General features: G+C 39.5%; 1 protein-coding gene across 2 annotated transcripts in view; it reads left to right on the top strand.

The window, feature by feature from the left end:
* SDK1 (sidekick cell adhesion molecule 1) overlaps nt 1–17,457 on the top strand; it is a 392,652-nt gene that overhangs the window by 178,542 nt on the left and 196,653 nt on the right. For both annotated transcript variants that reach the window (XM_017813542.1, XM_017813541.1), the window contains exon 6: nt 8,117–8,250. In XM_017813542.1, the coding sequence (XP_017669031.1) occupies nt 8,117–8,250 (134 nt within the window). The remainder of the gene's footprint in view (nt 1–8,116; nt 8,251–17,457) is intronic.

Raw genomic sequence — 17,457 nt, 5'->3', positions numbered from 1 at the left:
AAGGAGTCGAGGGGATGGTTTGGTCTTGTGCTTCTTGCTCATAGAGCTGGTGTGGTACATTTGGATCTATATTTTGCTGTCTGTAAAGTGGAGGTGTGTTTTTCTGGCACTAGAAGAAAACCAAAGCCTTTGGCTCATGTGATAATAAGCAGCAATTGCAGGTTTGAGGTTTTCCACCTGTGTGGGGCTGGTTTGTCTTCACCGACGTGCAGCTGCCGTGGATTGATGATTACAGACAGGATTGCTGTCACAGCTCTGTGTACTCCCTATATCAGTTTTAACTGTACTCATGTGCACATATTTAGCTGCTGAAGGACTTGTTTCAACTGAGGAAAGGGAGTGATTATGTTAGAAGGAGATTTGCGTTGGCCCATCCAAGATTTGAAATTCAGTTTCCAAATGCTGTGGATATTTCAGTTGCTGTGATACGGATTTCTGAGTGCCTGAGACGAGGTGTGCTCATACCTGGCTGTGCCAAATCTTATTCTCAGCTACACCTATGTGAGAATGGAGATGGTTTCAAATGAGATATGTGTGAAATCGGGAATAAAATGGCAGAGGTGGCGCTGGGGCAGATCCAGGAACATGAATAAGGAGAGGCTGGGAGCATTTAAGTGGGTGCAGTTGTGGCACGTCTAAATAGATCTGTTAAATGTGCTGTTAAGAGGTTGAAGTTTTCTTTGTCATTGTTGTATGATCAATTATCCCTTCAGGGCATTGCCCTGTGACAGGGCCGTGCTGCTGCTAATTTGTTTTATACTTAGTGCAGTTCAGTCCTGCCTTGTGCACTGCAGAATAAAAACAAATGTATCTCAGGGAGGTAACAGTATGAATATGCAATATTCAACAGGAAACTCTTCAATACTTGACTGCAAAGCGCTATATACCACATACCATTATGCTGACATGTTTTATCAGAAAAGTAGATATAATTTAATAACACAAGTTTTCCTTTCACAGTGAAGGAAAGGGGAACAAATCAGTGTTTAAAAAAACCCACAGCACCTTGAATAATCAATTCAGGAGAACCATCATAAAGTGAGGCAATATTCATGTCTGTCTCTGAAAATTGAACTATAAAATCCCAAATGATTACAAATAGTCTTTGTGCTTGCTGTCAGTGAAGTCAGCCAGCTGTGTAGATCAACAACCTGTGGTACTTTTTAACTGCAATGTTTTGTTTAAATAACCCATTTATATTAAAAAATTTCCACTATTCTCCTTTCCTGTGGTTGCTAGCAATGTCCATAGCAACAGCTTGTGACGGCACAACTGCAGTTCAGTGTGTTGATTATACAATAAACTGGAGAGGAAAGAGAAATAGATGCTCTGCTTACAAATAGCTTGAATGCTGTAAGAGTTTTATAAGAAGAGGAGACTGGAGAAAATGGACTTACTTTATCCCAAGTCTTTGGTTTCTGTTATTGACTGAGATGGTGTATTTTGTCTTGAAAGTCCAGATTTTTTCTACTAGTTTGAGAAGTGCTGTTGCTGGCGTAGCACATCCAGGGACACCTTGGTGTGGTTCAACAAGATAACACCCAGGAGCTGGGATTTAAGCACACATAAATTCTTGTGTCAGCTGCACTAACTCTTGTTGCTTAAAATGTAATAATAACAAAAAAAACCAAAACAAAACAAAAAGAAACCAAACAAACAAAACAACAACAAAAAAAAAACCACCCAAGGAGCAAAGTTGTGTGATAATAATTAAGCTTAATTAAATGAGAATTCAACCTGCCGAAAACCTGGGGAGAGAAAAAGAACATTTTGACATAAGTGGTGCACTTAGGAATATTATTCCTTAGTTTGTCGCTGTGATTTCTCGCCTCTGGTTTGGCAGCATTGTCTCTCCCTGCAAACATCTCTCTCATGATCAATTATATAGTGATTATCTTGGGTTTTGTTCTGTGGGTTTTTTAATCTCCAGGCAAGTAATTGCTTGATATGGGCATGATTTAAACATATACATTTGGGATATTTCATCTGAGCATCTTTTCTGGGAGCCTCTGTCTCAAAAGACTGAAAATAAGCTTTCCGAGGGCGAACTGCTAGGATTTTTATAACAAGATTTAATATTTGGTGATTCTGCTTAAATCTGTTACTTTTTTGTAGCAGTCCTGTACATATATGAAAACACTTGTGGTGACTTTTTTTGTTTAGAGTATTGTCCTGCATGTCACATTTTCTAGATGAGTCTTTGGGTTGGATAGCTGGGAGAGGAAGGGAGTGAATGGTTTTGATACAGTTGTCATGGTTTTTTGATTCTTCTTGACTAACCCACTCTTTTAAATTCAGTAGCCAAAACTGGAGGCCAGGCTGGGTGAGAAATAGGGTTATTTCTTAGATTTTGCAACGATACTGCTGTTTGCACAACCCCTTGTGAGGTTTGCCTGTTGGGCAGTCACTTTTTCCTTCTCAAATACAATGTTTTGAGCTTGTTCACTGAACTGCAAACCTCAGTCTTGTGGAGAGGCTTGAACAGGTCTCTTGCATTTGGAATTCTGATTCTGTCTTCCAGAGTGTTTGGGACTTTATCAGCAGATTTAGTGAGTGAAATCTATATTCAGTCAGCAAACACCAACAAAAATATTAAGTCATGCCAGGCCAAAGACAGACCCTCTGGATTTCATTGTGATGCTGCTTTCCAGTCAGGTGGTGGATCACTGGTCGTTTGTCAAGTGCGATTTTCCATCCACTTCCATTCCAGCTTTACACAGAACAGATTTTGTGTAATGTGTTCATGAATGAGCATGGGGAATACTGTCTGCAGTTTTACTGAACCAAGACCTTGCAAGCCCCAAAACTAGTGCTGGAGAATAGGGAAGCCAAGCATATTATAAGGAAATTCTGCCGCTTCTCTCGTTTCTTCCTGGAAATATGTCTGCTAAATCTGTCAGGAGCGGGTTGTCCTTCATTTCACGATAGTGTTCATCCTCTGCCTGACCATTAGGACTGTCTTGGTTATTCCTGTGTAACTTTGGGATGCTTTCATGACTAGAAATCCCAGTGCCTTCCCAGAAGCACGTGTTGTGCCCTGGCATAGCTAGAGAAGCTAAAAGAACAAGAGAAGTATGAACTGCCTCAATTATAAACTCAATGCATGAATTTGTGTAGTTGTACTTAATATTCAGTGCCTGTGTAAGTATAAAGTTTTTATTAATAGATGGTTGATTTGCAGTAACAATACACCTGGAACCTGAGTAATATTCTGTGAAACTCATCCCGTCGCAGGTCCCGGTGCTCCGTTGCTGGGAATGTGCTGCCCTGTAGCAAATACACTGATATTTTTCTCTGTGACTGAGTCCTGAGCAACAGTCCTGGGTGGTTTGTGGAAGACATGTATTGAGATGATTTGGGTTAATAATTCCCCGCTCAGCACTGGGAGGCACAAGGGTGGTGAGATGCTCACTGGGGTAAGCCGTGCGTGCCCTGCGCCGAGCCAGGGCTTCCCTTGAACAGATGTGTGTTTAACTGCAGCATAGCTGTGCTTTTCCAAGAGGGGAAATCCAGGGGGGAAGTCTTTCAGTAATTATTTTGTTACTGCTCCATAATCTCTCCCTTCTCTATTCACGTCACTGTTCCTGTGTGTTGTCTGGGTTGTGGAGATAGATTGGGTATTTACTGTGTAGTGTGGACAGAAGTTTTTTAAAGGGGAACAGAGGCTCTCCAGTAAAAAAAAATCTCATATAGAGGGATTGATAATCGTATTAGCTGGAGGTAATATTGGAAAAGAGGCTTTCTGAAGGTCTTTGTGCTAAAATATTGCACGCTGGCTCAGGAACAGATGGCAGCCTTCTGAGAGAAAGCCTAATCAGGTTACTCTGATTTTCATTTTATATTTTTATAACCCAGTATTATCTGTTTTTCATGTAATCTGGTAGACTAATAACATAACAAATATTTAACTTCTGGGAATTATCCACTTGTAGAGTAGATTTTGGTATTTCACATAACAAACATTATAAACTGAAATCCACCTATTTTAAGATACTGAAGGGTTCACTTCCAGCATTTAATAAATGACAGAGTTTTCACTGTGGGAGAAAAAAAATTAGTTTAACTCCAAAGCCTTTGTCTTTAAGACCATAATAATGGTATTCCTTTTGGAAAATTCTCTTTACTTCTAAAGACTCGATTTGTGTTCAATTGATTTTAACAATTCTCGTAAGCTTTAGCTTTGCATCAGAGTTTTGGACAATTTGGAAGGGAGCAATTAAAAATCTCAGAATGTATAGAATCATAAAATGGTTTGGGTTGGAAGGCACCTTAAAGATCATCCAGTTCCAACCCCTGTGCCGTGGGCAGGGACTCCTTCCACTAGACCAGGTATCCAGTTCAGGCTGAATTCTGGCTGCAGTGAATGGAAGTGATGGGAACCTCAGGGGTGTTGTTTCCGTGTTCAGATACTCAGAAGAATGGGGGATGTGATGACTTGTCCCCATCATTGCTGCCTTTTCCCATCCCATCAGCCCCAAGCCTTTGGTTGGGCAGCATCTCCTGAGCACAGCTCGTGGTTTCCAAGGCCCCGCTCGCCTTCCCTTTGAGGTCAGTCTGGTTTAGCCTCTGCTTTTGTGCTGCAGGTGTCACTGAGCTTCTTTTGGACATGATAACACTGGATCCACTGTTCCAACCCCCTCCCACCCACAGCCGTGTCTGCTGCTGGTTGTGTGTTGGCTGCTGTTCCCCACGAGATTCTGCTGAGCTCCAGAGAAACCTTAAAAATTCTTCTGTTAAAACGTGTGATTTCAAATGCTTCTTTCCTGCACTTAAGAAGTCCCCAAGGATCAGTCTGCTTAGTTTGCTTGCTGGTTGCTCCTGTCTTTGAAAGTATTAGATTAAGTTCGATGCTGCTTTAAAAAAGCAATATTTATATTTTTCATGAATTCTGTGCTGGGTATGAATTACTGACAGGTCCACTCTATCTGCTGCAGTCATCTTCCTCAAATATGCTGGTAAACTGAGCAGCCAGGAATCAGATTTTCCTTGGAACATTAGAGTAGTGCTGTCAGAATTTAGAAGTTATATCAGACAATGAAAACAAACAATAAACCCTGGAGAACACATTAAGCCAATTTTTGGGAGCTCTGTGTGGCTGTTGTACAGAAAGTTGTTGCAACCCTGGTAAGGGCCAGGACAGGAAGCTTCAGATGGTTTGGAAACATTGGAATTAATGAGTCCTTAAAATGTGACTAATTGACTTTCCTGATGCATGAGGCTCATGCATGATCTAAATAAAACTCCCAGACTCCAGAGCCTGTGAGGGCCCCTGGCTGGCTCCATACCTGTCTTTGGTTAATGAAATGGAAACATTCCATTTTTCACAGAACTATTAAGATATCAATAACTCATTTTTGGGTTTTTAATTTAACTTTGACTGTGTAATTGATGAAACCTAAGAGTTGTCTTCAGTAGTTGCATTATCTTCTAACTCTTTTTTCTATACAAATTAATATCAAACTTTTTGCAGTATTTTGAACAAGTAATTTATAATGTTTAGCCCTTCTGCACTGATTTTTTTGGTTCAAGTATAGTTGTGTTCATTAATCTTTATAATACACAAGTTTTTATTGGAGTGGGAGCAAGATGTAACATTTGTGAGTGAAATGTAAGTAAATTTTAATGAAAAAGGCCCACTTCATTTTCAACAATTTTCTTAACAAATACATTTTCATTTCCTTTGTTCTTGATTATTGTACAGTGAGTTTAATGGTTTAAGTGTCAAAATTTCCAGTCAATTCAATGCAGATAGTAACAGCATCCATCTCAGCAGTATTCAAGGATCACCTTTAAAACTTTGGGTGCAACTGGCATCAAAGCAGTCTGAAATATATTTCAGTGTTTTTCAAGAATCTTCCTAATGCTGCTTTCTTTACTCTTTAGAACTAGAGTAGAAATGAATGTAAATGTAATTGTCTTTTAATATTCAATTATTAGCACTGCATTGGAATTTTATCTTTATTTGTTCTATCAAGTGTCATATTAACTGTATTTTATATTCCCACTCTGTAAATCTATAACAGTTTCTTTGATTAATTTTCTAAATCAATTAAACTACTACTGGCTCACTGAATAAAATAAAAAAAATACTGGGGGGTTTTTTTTTTAGTAGGTTTTATAATAAAAACTGTCAATGAAGATACTGTAAACAGGATCTTTAGGTGGTGTGTAATGACTGATTTGAGAGCTGAGAATAAAGCTTTATTTTTTTAAAATATATTTAAAATATATTTAAATGTATTGGGATCTGGAGCACAAGTGATGAGGAGCAGCTGAGGGAGCTGGGGGGGCTCAGCCTGGAGAAAAGGAGGCTCAGGGGGGACCTTTTTGCTCTCTGCAATTCCCTGACAGGAGAGTGGAGCCAGGTGGGGGTCGAGCTCTTCTGAGTAAGAACAGAACAAGAGGAAATGGCCTCGAGTTTCACCAGGGGAGGTTTAGACTGGATATTAGGAACAATTTCCTCAGTGAAAGGGTTGTCAAGCCCTGGCACAGCTGCTCAGGGCAGTGGTGGAGTCACCATCCCTGGGGGACCTGGGGACAGGGTTCACTGGTGGCCTTGGCAGTGCTGAGGGAATGGTTTGGCTTGATGATCTTAAGGTTCTTTTCCAGCCTAAGTGGTTCTATAATTCCATGATAGCTTTCCAGAAGTTCAGAGGTCTTTGTGTTCACATCAGAAAATCAAAGTGTAATGAATAAAATACCTGACTTTGAACAGCTATGTTCTCACTGTAATTTTTTATGCCTCTCCTACGTATAAAAACTAATATGCTGTACTAGGAACTTATGATTTCCACTGTTGCTTTAGCTGCTTTTTCAAAGCAAAATACTTGTTTATTATTAAGGGTAACCACCCCATGCCAAAACATGGAGGTTTTGAGAGGATGAATACCAGGGGTGTTTATTACTGACTGAGTAGTGTACCAATACTTTGATTTAGCACTGGCTCTTTTTGAGGCCTATTGATGTGTGAATTTGTTTCTTCCAGTAAAATAATTTTATATGTTGTTTCAACCTCATGCTCAATGATATGAGTAATGGCACAGCTGAACTCGCTGTGGCTTCTCATCAAGTACTATAGGTGAAGGTGGGAATTCCTTCCTCCAAGTCTTGCACTCAGATTTCCAAGCTATGCCTGTCCCAGGCTGCAGTAATGTCACATCTTTGTTCCAAAGGCTTTCCCTGGAACTTTACATTTATCTTACCTGGGTTTTGAGCTTCCTGTGTCCTGCCCTGTCAAACCCGTAAAGTTTTATATGTTGTCTCTAGGTTAATCCTTTGTCTTTTATAGACAAAAAAAGAGCATCTAATACATGTGAAATACAAAGTAACGAGGTGGGTAAGGCTGGCTATGAGGGAGTTTAGAGACATTTGCTATGTAGCAGCCCTAAGAATATACTCGGGTTATAAAATGACCTTTATTGACTCCCTCTGGCCCTCACCAGTTAACAACAGGGTTGTGCTTTCCTAACTGCTTTAGGCTGAATTAAAATTCCTCCCTCCCTCCCTGTCTCCACACAGATCATCTCTGTTATAGCCATTAGGCTCTAACTCACCGATGTTCTTGTCTGTGATGTTGGGATAATTAGCAATGCCATAAATACAGAAAGTTTACCTCTGGAGGTTCTGCTGCCTTTGATTTTTACTTTCCTTTCTCAATGAACTGTGTGTTATTCCCTGAGTGTCACTCTTTAATACTCTGCCTTTCACTAGTTGAGAAGGTTTTCAATAAAACTGCCTTTGCAGCAGCTGATGCTGACCAGGACTGTCATCAGCCCACAGTGGGGCAGTTTGCAGGCTGTTGGTCTCTGGTGTCATTTGTTGTTTCTTGTGTAACTTCTTATTGCCTTTTAAACTGTCCTAGTTTCATGTGCTGTAGCTTTCTGCGTGTCACCATAAACATATTATGTGATCTAAACAGAGAAAAGGCCTAGAGGCATCTAAGATCTTTATTTCCTGTAAATGAGTTTGAAATCAGGCTTGTTTTGATTCTGCAGCATCTTTATTTAGGTGACCAGTGAACATCATATCAGTCTGTCAAGTCTGAAGTGTTATATGGTTTTTGCCTGGTGGATAACATCCTTCTGGTATTAATGTGATCTTTCTCTGTCCTAAACAGAGCCATCACACTGGAGAATCAGCTGGTGATCCTTGGAACATCAGTGACCGACGCAGGAGGTTATTATGTCCAGGCAGTCAATGAAAAGAATGGGGAGAACAAGACAAGTCCCTTTATTCATCTCAACGTAGCAAGTGAGTATCCAAATCGTGGATAATATGCTCTCACACTGAGGCTGCAGACAGGATTCACAAAGGCTGCCCTCATAAAAAGAGCTTTGCTAACAAAGGATTGGACCTCTAAAGGAGGTCAGCTTGGTTTGGAGCACACTGAACTCCTTGTGTAGTAAGAGGGACCTAAGAGAGTGTATGCCCTCCACAAATCACCCTCAGAACCTTTTGTCTGGTGGTTTATTTTGTGCCAGGCAGGTACATGGTGATATTCCTCACTGTTTATTGTGAAGTTGTGATTATAATTTCTTTTTAATGCAGGGGTTTATAATGTGTTGTTTTCCATTGTGAGTAAGTAAACAAGTCACTCTTCTGAGTGCAAATTTATTTATGAATCTATTCCCAGTCTATGGCATTGTTTTTACCTGGAGTTATCACAGAGTCCCAGGGAACATGCATTTCATTGTTATTACTTATTATTTTACATTACACAAATTGTATTAACACCACCATTACAGAGGTATTTCAGGAGTGGCTTTTGCAGCAAAGTGGAGGGAAAAGCAGCAGAGCCCTGGGGTCAGAGAGATGACTGCACACTAAATATGCTGATGTGCACATTCAGCAAAAGTGTACATGTGTAAACGACTGGAAAACATTTAGTAAACGTGTTTGTATGAAAAATTAATATTCTAAATGTGTAGAATGGTTTGACTCCTTTTCTGAGCCATTTGACAAAGGTATTTTTAATGTAGCAGGGAGATAGGGAGTGTGTTGTTCTGCTGTGGGGACAGAGAGGTTTGTAGTTCTGATTGTGGAGACAAGGAAGAGCTGATGGGGTACATTGTTGATGACAGTGGCAGCTTCACTGACAGGCTGCTCTTGTGGTTTGGGCTTTGAAAAGATGCAGGACTCAGCTCTAGATCACTTGGCCTGATGAGATGCCAGACATGTCTTCATCTTGGGTACCATTAGATTTGGGACAATCCCTGTTGGCTCACTTCCTTACAATAGCAAAACGTGGGAGTCTGGGTTTCTGGGCAGGAAATCTGGCAAATTGGTTTTGCAACTATGCTTATGTTTGTCAGAAGTTCATCTAAAACATTATGGTCCTTTGAAACATTATGGTCCTGTGAATTTTTAAGAAAATGTGATTCTTCTGCTGAAATTCCTGACGGGATTTCAAGGAAAGCCATTCTTGCCCAGGCAGTGGAAGTGCTGGTTGTGGGACTGGGATAACTGGGGGCAGCAGCTGGATGGTTTGACAGGCAGGAATGACAAACCTTTGTTTTTTTCTTCTGGATAAGCATCTAAACTAAATTAACTGCTCAGGGGGTTTATGTATATCTTTCTGAAGTGGAAATAATATTCCAAATCCACTTGTGAATTCTGCCTGTACTGTGGCATGTAGATTGTAAACATTATTATTTCTGACAGTATGAAGAGGTTTGCTAACACTTTAGTAATTTCATTTTTAAAGCAAATTTGTATTGTTTGTATTATGTGACCAATAACATACTTCCCACTATAATTTCATATCTTAATTAATGCTAGAAATAGTCTGTGATCATGCATGCATAACAAGTGCTATGCAAAGCACAGTACAGGCATATGGGAAAGAAAACACTCCAAAATGCTTACAGCCTTGATACCATGAATGCAAAGTCTATCTGGAATGTGGAAATAGGAAAGATAAAATGGATAAAAGAAAAAGAAGGATGAGACAAGATGGAAAGCCAGAAATGGATTCGCTTTTAAAATTAATATCAGCCAATGAGGTTTTTAAATTGACACCTTGGTATCCAGGATTATTAACACTGTGTGTTGAAGGAAGGCATTGGCTGTAAGGCATTAGAGTCTAAAGAAAATGAGATTAAACTGGTCAGTTTAAACTTTGATCTGGAGAAGAAACATGTGATCCATTACATGGAAGTGAATAAACCTTTTTGGTCCAGTAACAGAAAATAATCAGGCAGAAATATAGTCCTGAAGCAATATGCAGAGAATGGTTGCAGAAAAATGATATATTTTGGGAGACTAATAAAGAATTCAGGCAAGAGGTTGGAAACAGATTGTTAAAGGTACATCCAGGTGAGGAAGATACCACGTTGAATTGTCACTGTCTGCATCTTATTGGATGTTAGGAGTGATGACACTTGTAATTTTCCATTAGGACATGTATAAAATTTAAAACCAGTTTAACCAAAACAAAATGAACCACGAGTGAAGTGGAATATCCAATCTCTGTGCGAGTAGATTATATATTAATTATTGAGTTCAACCTTGCTCCATGACTCAGCTGCACATTTCCACTGTTATTGAGGGCAGGAGGAAAAAACCTCCGGATAATTCCCAGGGCAGTCATTCACTGAGAGCAGCGTTAGATATGCAGAGCTCGTTATTCCTTGAAGGAGACTGGTGTCAGATTTGCTCCAGCCTGGAAGAAAAGCACATTTGCAGAATCATTCTACCAGCTGAGAAAGCTGTAAGCTGTCCTGTTCTGCTCCAAAATACAAGACTGACAGCAGGAGAAAGGTCTGGCTCTGAGCTAAGCAGGAGAGGAGTTACAGGGCCTTATTTTGCAGGTTAAAGTCAGTGTTGAATCGTGGCTGAAGGTAAATGGAGCTTGAGCAACATCTGGAAAATACACTGAACTATCCTTCAATTAATAACTGTTTTCGATACATGTGGAATAAAAAGATTAGAGGGTGTTGAACATGTTTCAAAAACAATCTAAAAGCTCCAGTCACAATGAATTCTCTAGCAGGGCTCTGAGTATTAATGGTAAAGACATTTTGTTTCATGTCAGTCTAACCTGAGATTAGCTCAGTTGGTTAGTGCTGATAACAAGGTTGTGGGTTTGATCCCTGTATGGGCCTTTTACTTAACAGTTGGTGATTTATCATCCTGGTGAGTCCCTTCTAACTCACAGTATTCTGTGAAACTGAGAACTCAAAGTCCCAACACCATGAAGTCTTACACCCACCCATCGCCCGTGATTACAAACTTAACCCTGGAAAGTTGGGAAACAGTTTCCAAAGACAGCCTTCAGGTGCTTTTGCTGTGCTTGAGTTTGCTTTCTCTCTATGTTCTGAGGTTGTTCATACATGGAAAAAGAAGGCAACAGAGTGCCTGGGTGCAGTGAAAAGGATCAGCTCTTTGGGCCGTGTTGGTGTTTTCAGCGTTGCTGTGACGGTTCAGTCCGTGCGCACCCTCAGTGCAAAGGCACCGAAGGTTTATTAGCCTGTAGAGATGGTCACTCTGGGAGAAGATGCAAATGCTGAGCAGTATTTTTCCTTAACAGCCAAGTCCCCAGCTTGGTTAAACACCAGTGTTCTGCATGCCTGCCCTGAAACCATGTGTCTTAATTTGAAAGTCTGGGTCACAGTGCAAGGTCCATCCAACTGCGCTTGAAAAGCACGGTTGTTTCTTTCCAGTGGACGTGTTTCCAATGATTTTAAGAGAACTAAATCATCTCTGAGGTGACAGACTTTGGTGAGATAAAAATTATGTCCAACAGGCAGCATATCAGGAATAACATCACATCAGAAATTAGAGATGTCATAAATTAGTCCTAAATTTAAAATGTCTTAAAATGAGTTGAACTGTATGCTACTCTAATGAAAATCTTGCCTTTTTTTTTTTTTTTAACCATATGTTAAAGCTTTCATGTAAATAGCACAAAATTTTGGCTGGGAAAATCAGAAAGTCTGAAAGTCAACAGTTTGGCAACAGAAATGAAAACCAAAATGAGTATTGTTACTAACTCAAATACATCACTTACTCCTTGTTGAGACTTCACTATTTCTGTTTTGGAGGATTTCAGTTTTAACTCCATTGCTGGAGCTTCCTAACTTGATCAGAGTGGTGTGAGAATTCATCTGTCACTGGGCTGGTACAAGCCTTGGGATTACATATTTCAGTATTTACCAATTGTACTGGTAAATACAGTTTCAGTGTAATTTCAGTAACAGTTGGGAAATCCTAAATGTTTTTTTTCCTGTTTCCATTTATTGAACAATAGATTTGATGATGGTATCCTAAATGGATCCTTCAGTCTTTAGGCTTTTTTCTTTCATGTGCCCCTTCTCCCGCAGACAGACATAACACTGCAGCACAGATGGTCAGGTCTCTTCCCAAAGATTCTGGCTTGTCAGGGAGTAAGGTGACATTCTTTTGATCTTACCAGTGTTGGCAGGGCACGTGAAGATGGAAGTGTTAATTCAAGTAAGGCCATCATAAAACTCTTATTTCCTTGAAGGCCATACTCGGTGTAGCAGATAATTTCTCTGAAACTCTGCACCAAAACTGTTGTGGTTGTAGTATGGATCCTAAAAACAAACAAACAAAACAACCCAACCAAACAAAAATCCTCAAAACCCCAAATCCTCCAAAAATAATGTTAAAAAAAAAAAGACCAACCAAAACTCCCCAGAAACACTCAAACAGAACAGAAAAAAATATGATACACGTTGCTTTGCTGTAGGCCGTGCCGCTTTTACGCAAACGTTTCTTTGGGAAGAAAGGGGGAGCTACGAGCTCCTTAATAAAACCACAAGGATTTCTGGTGGAGAAGTCAAGAGTTTAAGTAGGTTTATTAGGAGGGGGAAATAATGAAAGATTCATAGGGAGCTTTTTATTACGGCGAGGAGCTGGCCGAGGTATTTACTGCGGTGAGCGCAATGCGTGTCCTTGCTCCTTTACGATGTGACACCACGGCCGGGCTCTGGTGCCACTCGAGGAGAAGTTTGCAAAGCCCTGCTGAGATGGTTCTATTATTAACATCAAAGCAACACTGCTGCTGTGAGCGCCGCCGGCCCAGGCCTAGAAACTTTTAGCAGCCTGTGTGGCTACTTTTGAGGTATTCTATGAAAAATTGGAGCAAGTGTGCCTCAGTAAATGATTTAAATGGCAGGTTTGCAAAAGGTGGGTGTGTGTAAGCTGTTGTGACAGCTTAGATGCTCCTGCCTCAATTGGTTTTGTGGCGCTAATCGTCTGGAACTGCAATTCAGGGCCTTGCTCCTGGACCTTCTTGTTAAGCTGTGAAATATTGAGATGCATGTCGCCTCAATAGATTTATTAGTAAATTAGATAGTCTGCAGACCTGTTGGTAACACTGGGAGATACAGTGTGTTCTGCAGCCTGATGTCATTTTCTGATGCAGGCTTTGTGAAAACAGAAAACAAGATTGATGAAAATTTTAAAAACCTTGCCAGCCAGCATTTCTGAAGAGTCAAAGATAATAAAGCCAATTATCATTTAACGAAGATAAATTTTTCCCTTGGGCACTGGCAATGCTTTTAAAAAAAAAGTAAAAAAAAAAATAAATAAAAAAGTTGGGGACTAAAAATTAAACTCCTGGCTTGGTTGTATTGCAATTAATTTAAAGTATGAGGGTGTCATGTTGTTCTGCCCAACTTCCACTTGCAACCAGATGAATTTTATGTTGTTATGGCAGACATTGACATGAGGCTAAATAGACCCCATTTGTCTCTGGTTGGTGCCTATTTTGTTCTTCAATTTAACGCACTGAAGTATAAATTTTACAGATGGGAAAAGTCCCATTTCAGGCTTGCAGGGACTGAATTTGCCCCTGAGTTCTTTGGTTTGTTTTCTGTTATGAAGAAATGATTGCACAAGATTGTTTAGGTCACTTTTAGTGTCTGTAAGAATTAAGTATTCTTTATGTTGTTAGGAAAGAGGTGGGGGGAAAGTGTCGTGTTACCTGTCGGTGTATTTGGTAGGATGTTCCTCTTGACATCTTTCTGTCAGGTTTGGTAAGAAGATAAGTTTTCAGAAGATTCTGGGCAGACATTTTCCTCTCTGGAAGAGAGCATTTCACTAACATAATTCTTCATATTAACCGTCAGGGTTTGTTCAAGTCAGCAGATGTTGAGGATCCTTCATGGATACGTTTGAAGCGTTCTGCCGCATGAATTTTTCATAGCTAGTTCCAGCTTTCAGGTGTAGGCAGGAAAAAGGAAAAAAGGAATGGGCTGGCACCCCCAGGGAACAGATATTTCCATTCTGATGTCAAATGCACACAAGCTCTATAGACTTGTCAAACTGGTTTTAGTTCATGCCAAGAGAATTTACTTCTCTCAGCCTCTCCAGGTCAATGCTGTTGGGGTGAAATTAGTGCTTCAGTGATGCTTTTTTTTTTTTTTCTTTTCCCCTACTTTTTTGTGGTTTTTTTACCTGATTGCCTGAGGCTGTGACCAAATACTGGGGAAGTCCAACATAGCACAGCTCAGAGACTGATTTTAAGTCTCTCTTTGAAATGATCACGTTTGTTTTCCATTTTCTCAAAGGTTTTGCTTTTCTCTTTGTCAGGCAGGATTTCCAGGAAGGATATCATAGTGTGGTTACATGAGTAAATGTGTGCCTTCTGCTTTGATTGACACTTAACATTCCTCTGTCATCCTGAATGTTAATTTGAAGGAGACCGTAGAAGTGTTTGGGGTTTAAAACTGAACCTTAAGGACACGTTCTGGGTAAATGCCATCTTTAATACCCTGGTAACACAGTGTCTAAATGCTTCTTTAGTTGTAGCTCCAGTCTGCTCTAATTCTAAATGATGTACATTTTTAAATGGGGATCTTTTTTTCTTATTATTTCAAGAGCAGAGTGCAACATAACCATCCTTTTGAGATGGATGTATATATTTAAGTCAAATTCATTTTAGTAACAATAATAGCTATAAGAAAAAGGACTAAATTGAGTTACTGTTAAAGATTTGGATTTGATATATTGGAACAAATGTTAGTTTAAGCTTTATCCAGAGCTGGAAATTTCAGTGGAGGGTGATATTCTCTATGGTTTACTCTATTATCTACTGCAAAAGCAACACTGTACTGCAGTATAGACTGATTTTTATATGCATTACAAAAAAATAACAGATGATGTTCAGGATTTATCAGCATTCTTAGACTCCAGATTTCACTGTTGGGGTTTTTTTGAAGCATCAGCCAGATCTCTTCCATAATTCTCTACTTTTCTTCTCCTTAAAGGAAAACTTTCCTCACTTTTGACTGTAGTGACATAGAGGGAAATCTGTGGTTAAAATGATAGATTGCTAAACTGCAGGAATAATAAAGGTGAACCAAGAAACCTCTGTGGCAGCTCGAGCTTTTCTTTGGGTTTCTTCAGGTATTCTATCAGTGCTTTTCGTGATAAACAGCAGAAATATTGGTTGGTCTCTAATTTCCTCTTCCTCTGCACTATTTTTGATAATACTTATTGCTACACATGGGGCATCTGCTGCAGCCCCTGTCCCAGACAGCCAGTGTCTCCTCTGCTGGTAGTCTTTGCAATGAAAAGATGTTAAAATGAACTGTCTGTAAGATTATTTCAGCCTTACTATTGAAGGGAACGTAGCCAAAATCAGCATAAAACATACTTAAATATCTGGCACTTAATTTTCATCATATTGCATCAACAAATGTAATGAAGCTTTAAATACATGGTTTATGGGAAGAATAGTTATTTCCTTTTCTCCCAAATGCAGCAATACAACCCTGTTGTTATGGGGACTCCTCAGTGTCTGGTGAAGCTGTGGAACTGCACCCGAGTGGAGTGTCTGTTCCTTCAGCATATGCACATCCATTATGCATTTTGCTCTGAAAAAGTGGCAAAAGCTGAAGTTTCTATAATCAAACGTGTTATTTTAACATGGCTTCTTGTTCCACTTGTCTGTTCACAAGGTTTGGGGTTTTGTCTGTAAGATCTGGAATGCTCACACACACACACATGCTCCAAATCCCGGGTTGTCTCCTAAACCCGTTATTTATATCTGACACATGCAATTAATCTCTCCCTATCCCTAATCACTTTTGCTATTACATTCATCGCAGTGATTTGTATCCCATCTCTGTCACTGCTCTGTAATTGATATGTGGAGATAAGGGATTCTTAGAGGACACAAACAAGGAAAAGAGAAAATTGAATTTACCTCGCAATCATTTTATAAAATGTGACACACATCAATTATACATGCCAGCCAGGAAAATGCCATCTTGAACAAACTGAGATGATTTGTTGGAGGACCAGCATAAGAGAAATGCCAGAAAACTTCTCTGGACAGAAAAGTATTGCTCGTTCAACAGACAGACTTTTTCAATCTCACTGGTCCACCTACAATGTTTTTAAATAATACTGCAGAATTTACAAAGAAAGTGTAGTTTTTGATCAATATTTTTCTTCAGTCAATCTTGTACTAATACTCCAGGGTGGAATAAGATGAAAGGGAGCCGTTGGAATAAACATTGTTTTGATCAGACATAAAAAGATGGTGTTGGTTACTCAAGATTGAATCATCTTTCATGGGCAAAAATGGTAAAATAGATAGTGTAGTCCAATTCCAATTCAACCACACTCTACCATGAACATATTTCTATTTAGTTTCTCGTTTCCATTTCAGTGCAGTGAGAAGTGAATTTTCTCACTCTTGTGTAACTACTTTGTGCTCATGATTAGTTCTAATTGTTGGCATGAGAGAAGTGGTTCCTGTCCATACCTGTAAGTTGGAGTAGTACTGTGGGATCTTTGAGAAGCTTTTTAATATGTACTGATAATGTTACAAAAACTAGATTGAGTATGTAGGTGAATAATATGGCACCAGTAATAGGAATCATAAAACATAAAATTTAAGTCCAGTAATATTCAATGCTGGCATTTTCCAGGGATTGTCAGTATGGCAGACTGTCTCTTCCCTAGAACTCTTTATTTCTTTATCAGGTACACCCCAGATCCAGTTGCACTTTCTAAAAACTTCCAGAGCAGACAGCAGGGCAGTGATTTGTAGGCATTTGTAAAGGGATTCATGTTTTAGTTTATATAAGAATCATAATGCTGAAGCTTTAGGAGGAGCAGCTACTGGAGACTGGCTTATTAATTTACCCCTTTTGAACATGGTTTCTTATGAGTCCCCTTCTGCTCTGCCAAACTCCTGGAGTATTCCAAGTAGCTGACTTGAAGTATTTTGCTTTGTTTCCCATCTTTACACAGTAGGATGTCTTTAAAGTATAATTTTCACTTCTTTTAAGTTGCTAAACCCTTCTGAAAGTGCTTTTGACTAAAAACAGTAAGAATCTGTAACTTACTGAAGTGAGCTTGAGCTTAAATATGCTATTTGAAGGAAAAAAACCCACATTTAGAGAAAAACATGCCAGGAGTTGGATTTTGGTGATGCTTGTGAGTCCCTTCCAACTCAGGATATTCTATGATTCAGTAGTT

This window comes from Lepidothrix coronata, unplaced genomic scaffold (genome assembly GCF_001604755.1).
Source record: "Lepidothrix coronata isolate B3197 unplaced genomic scaffold, Lepidothrix_coronata-1.0 Scaffold41, whole genome shotgun sequence".
In the NCBI taxonomy this organism is placed as follows: domain Eukaryota; kingdom Metazoa; phylum Chordata; class Aves; order Passeriformes; family Pipridae; genus Lepidothrix; species Lepidothrix coronata.
Note: the sequence above shows the minus strand (reverse complement) of the source record. Positions and strands in the feature narration are given on the sequence as shown.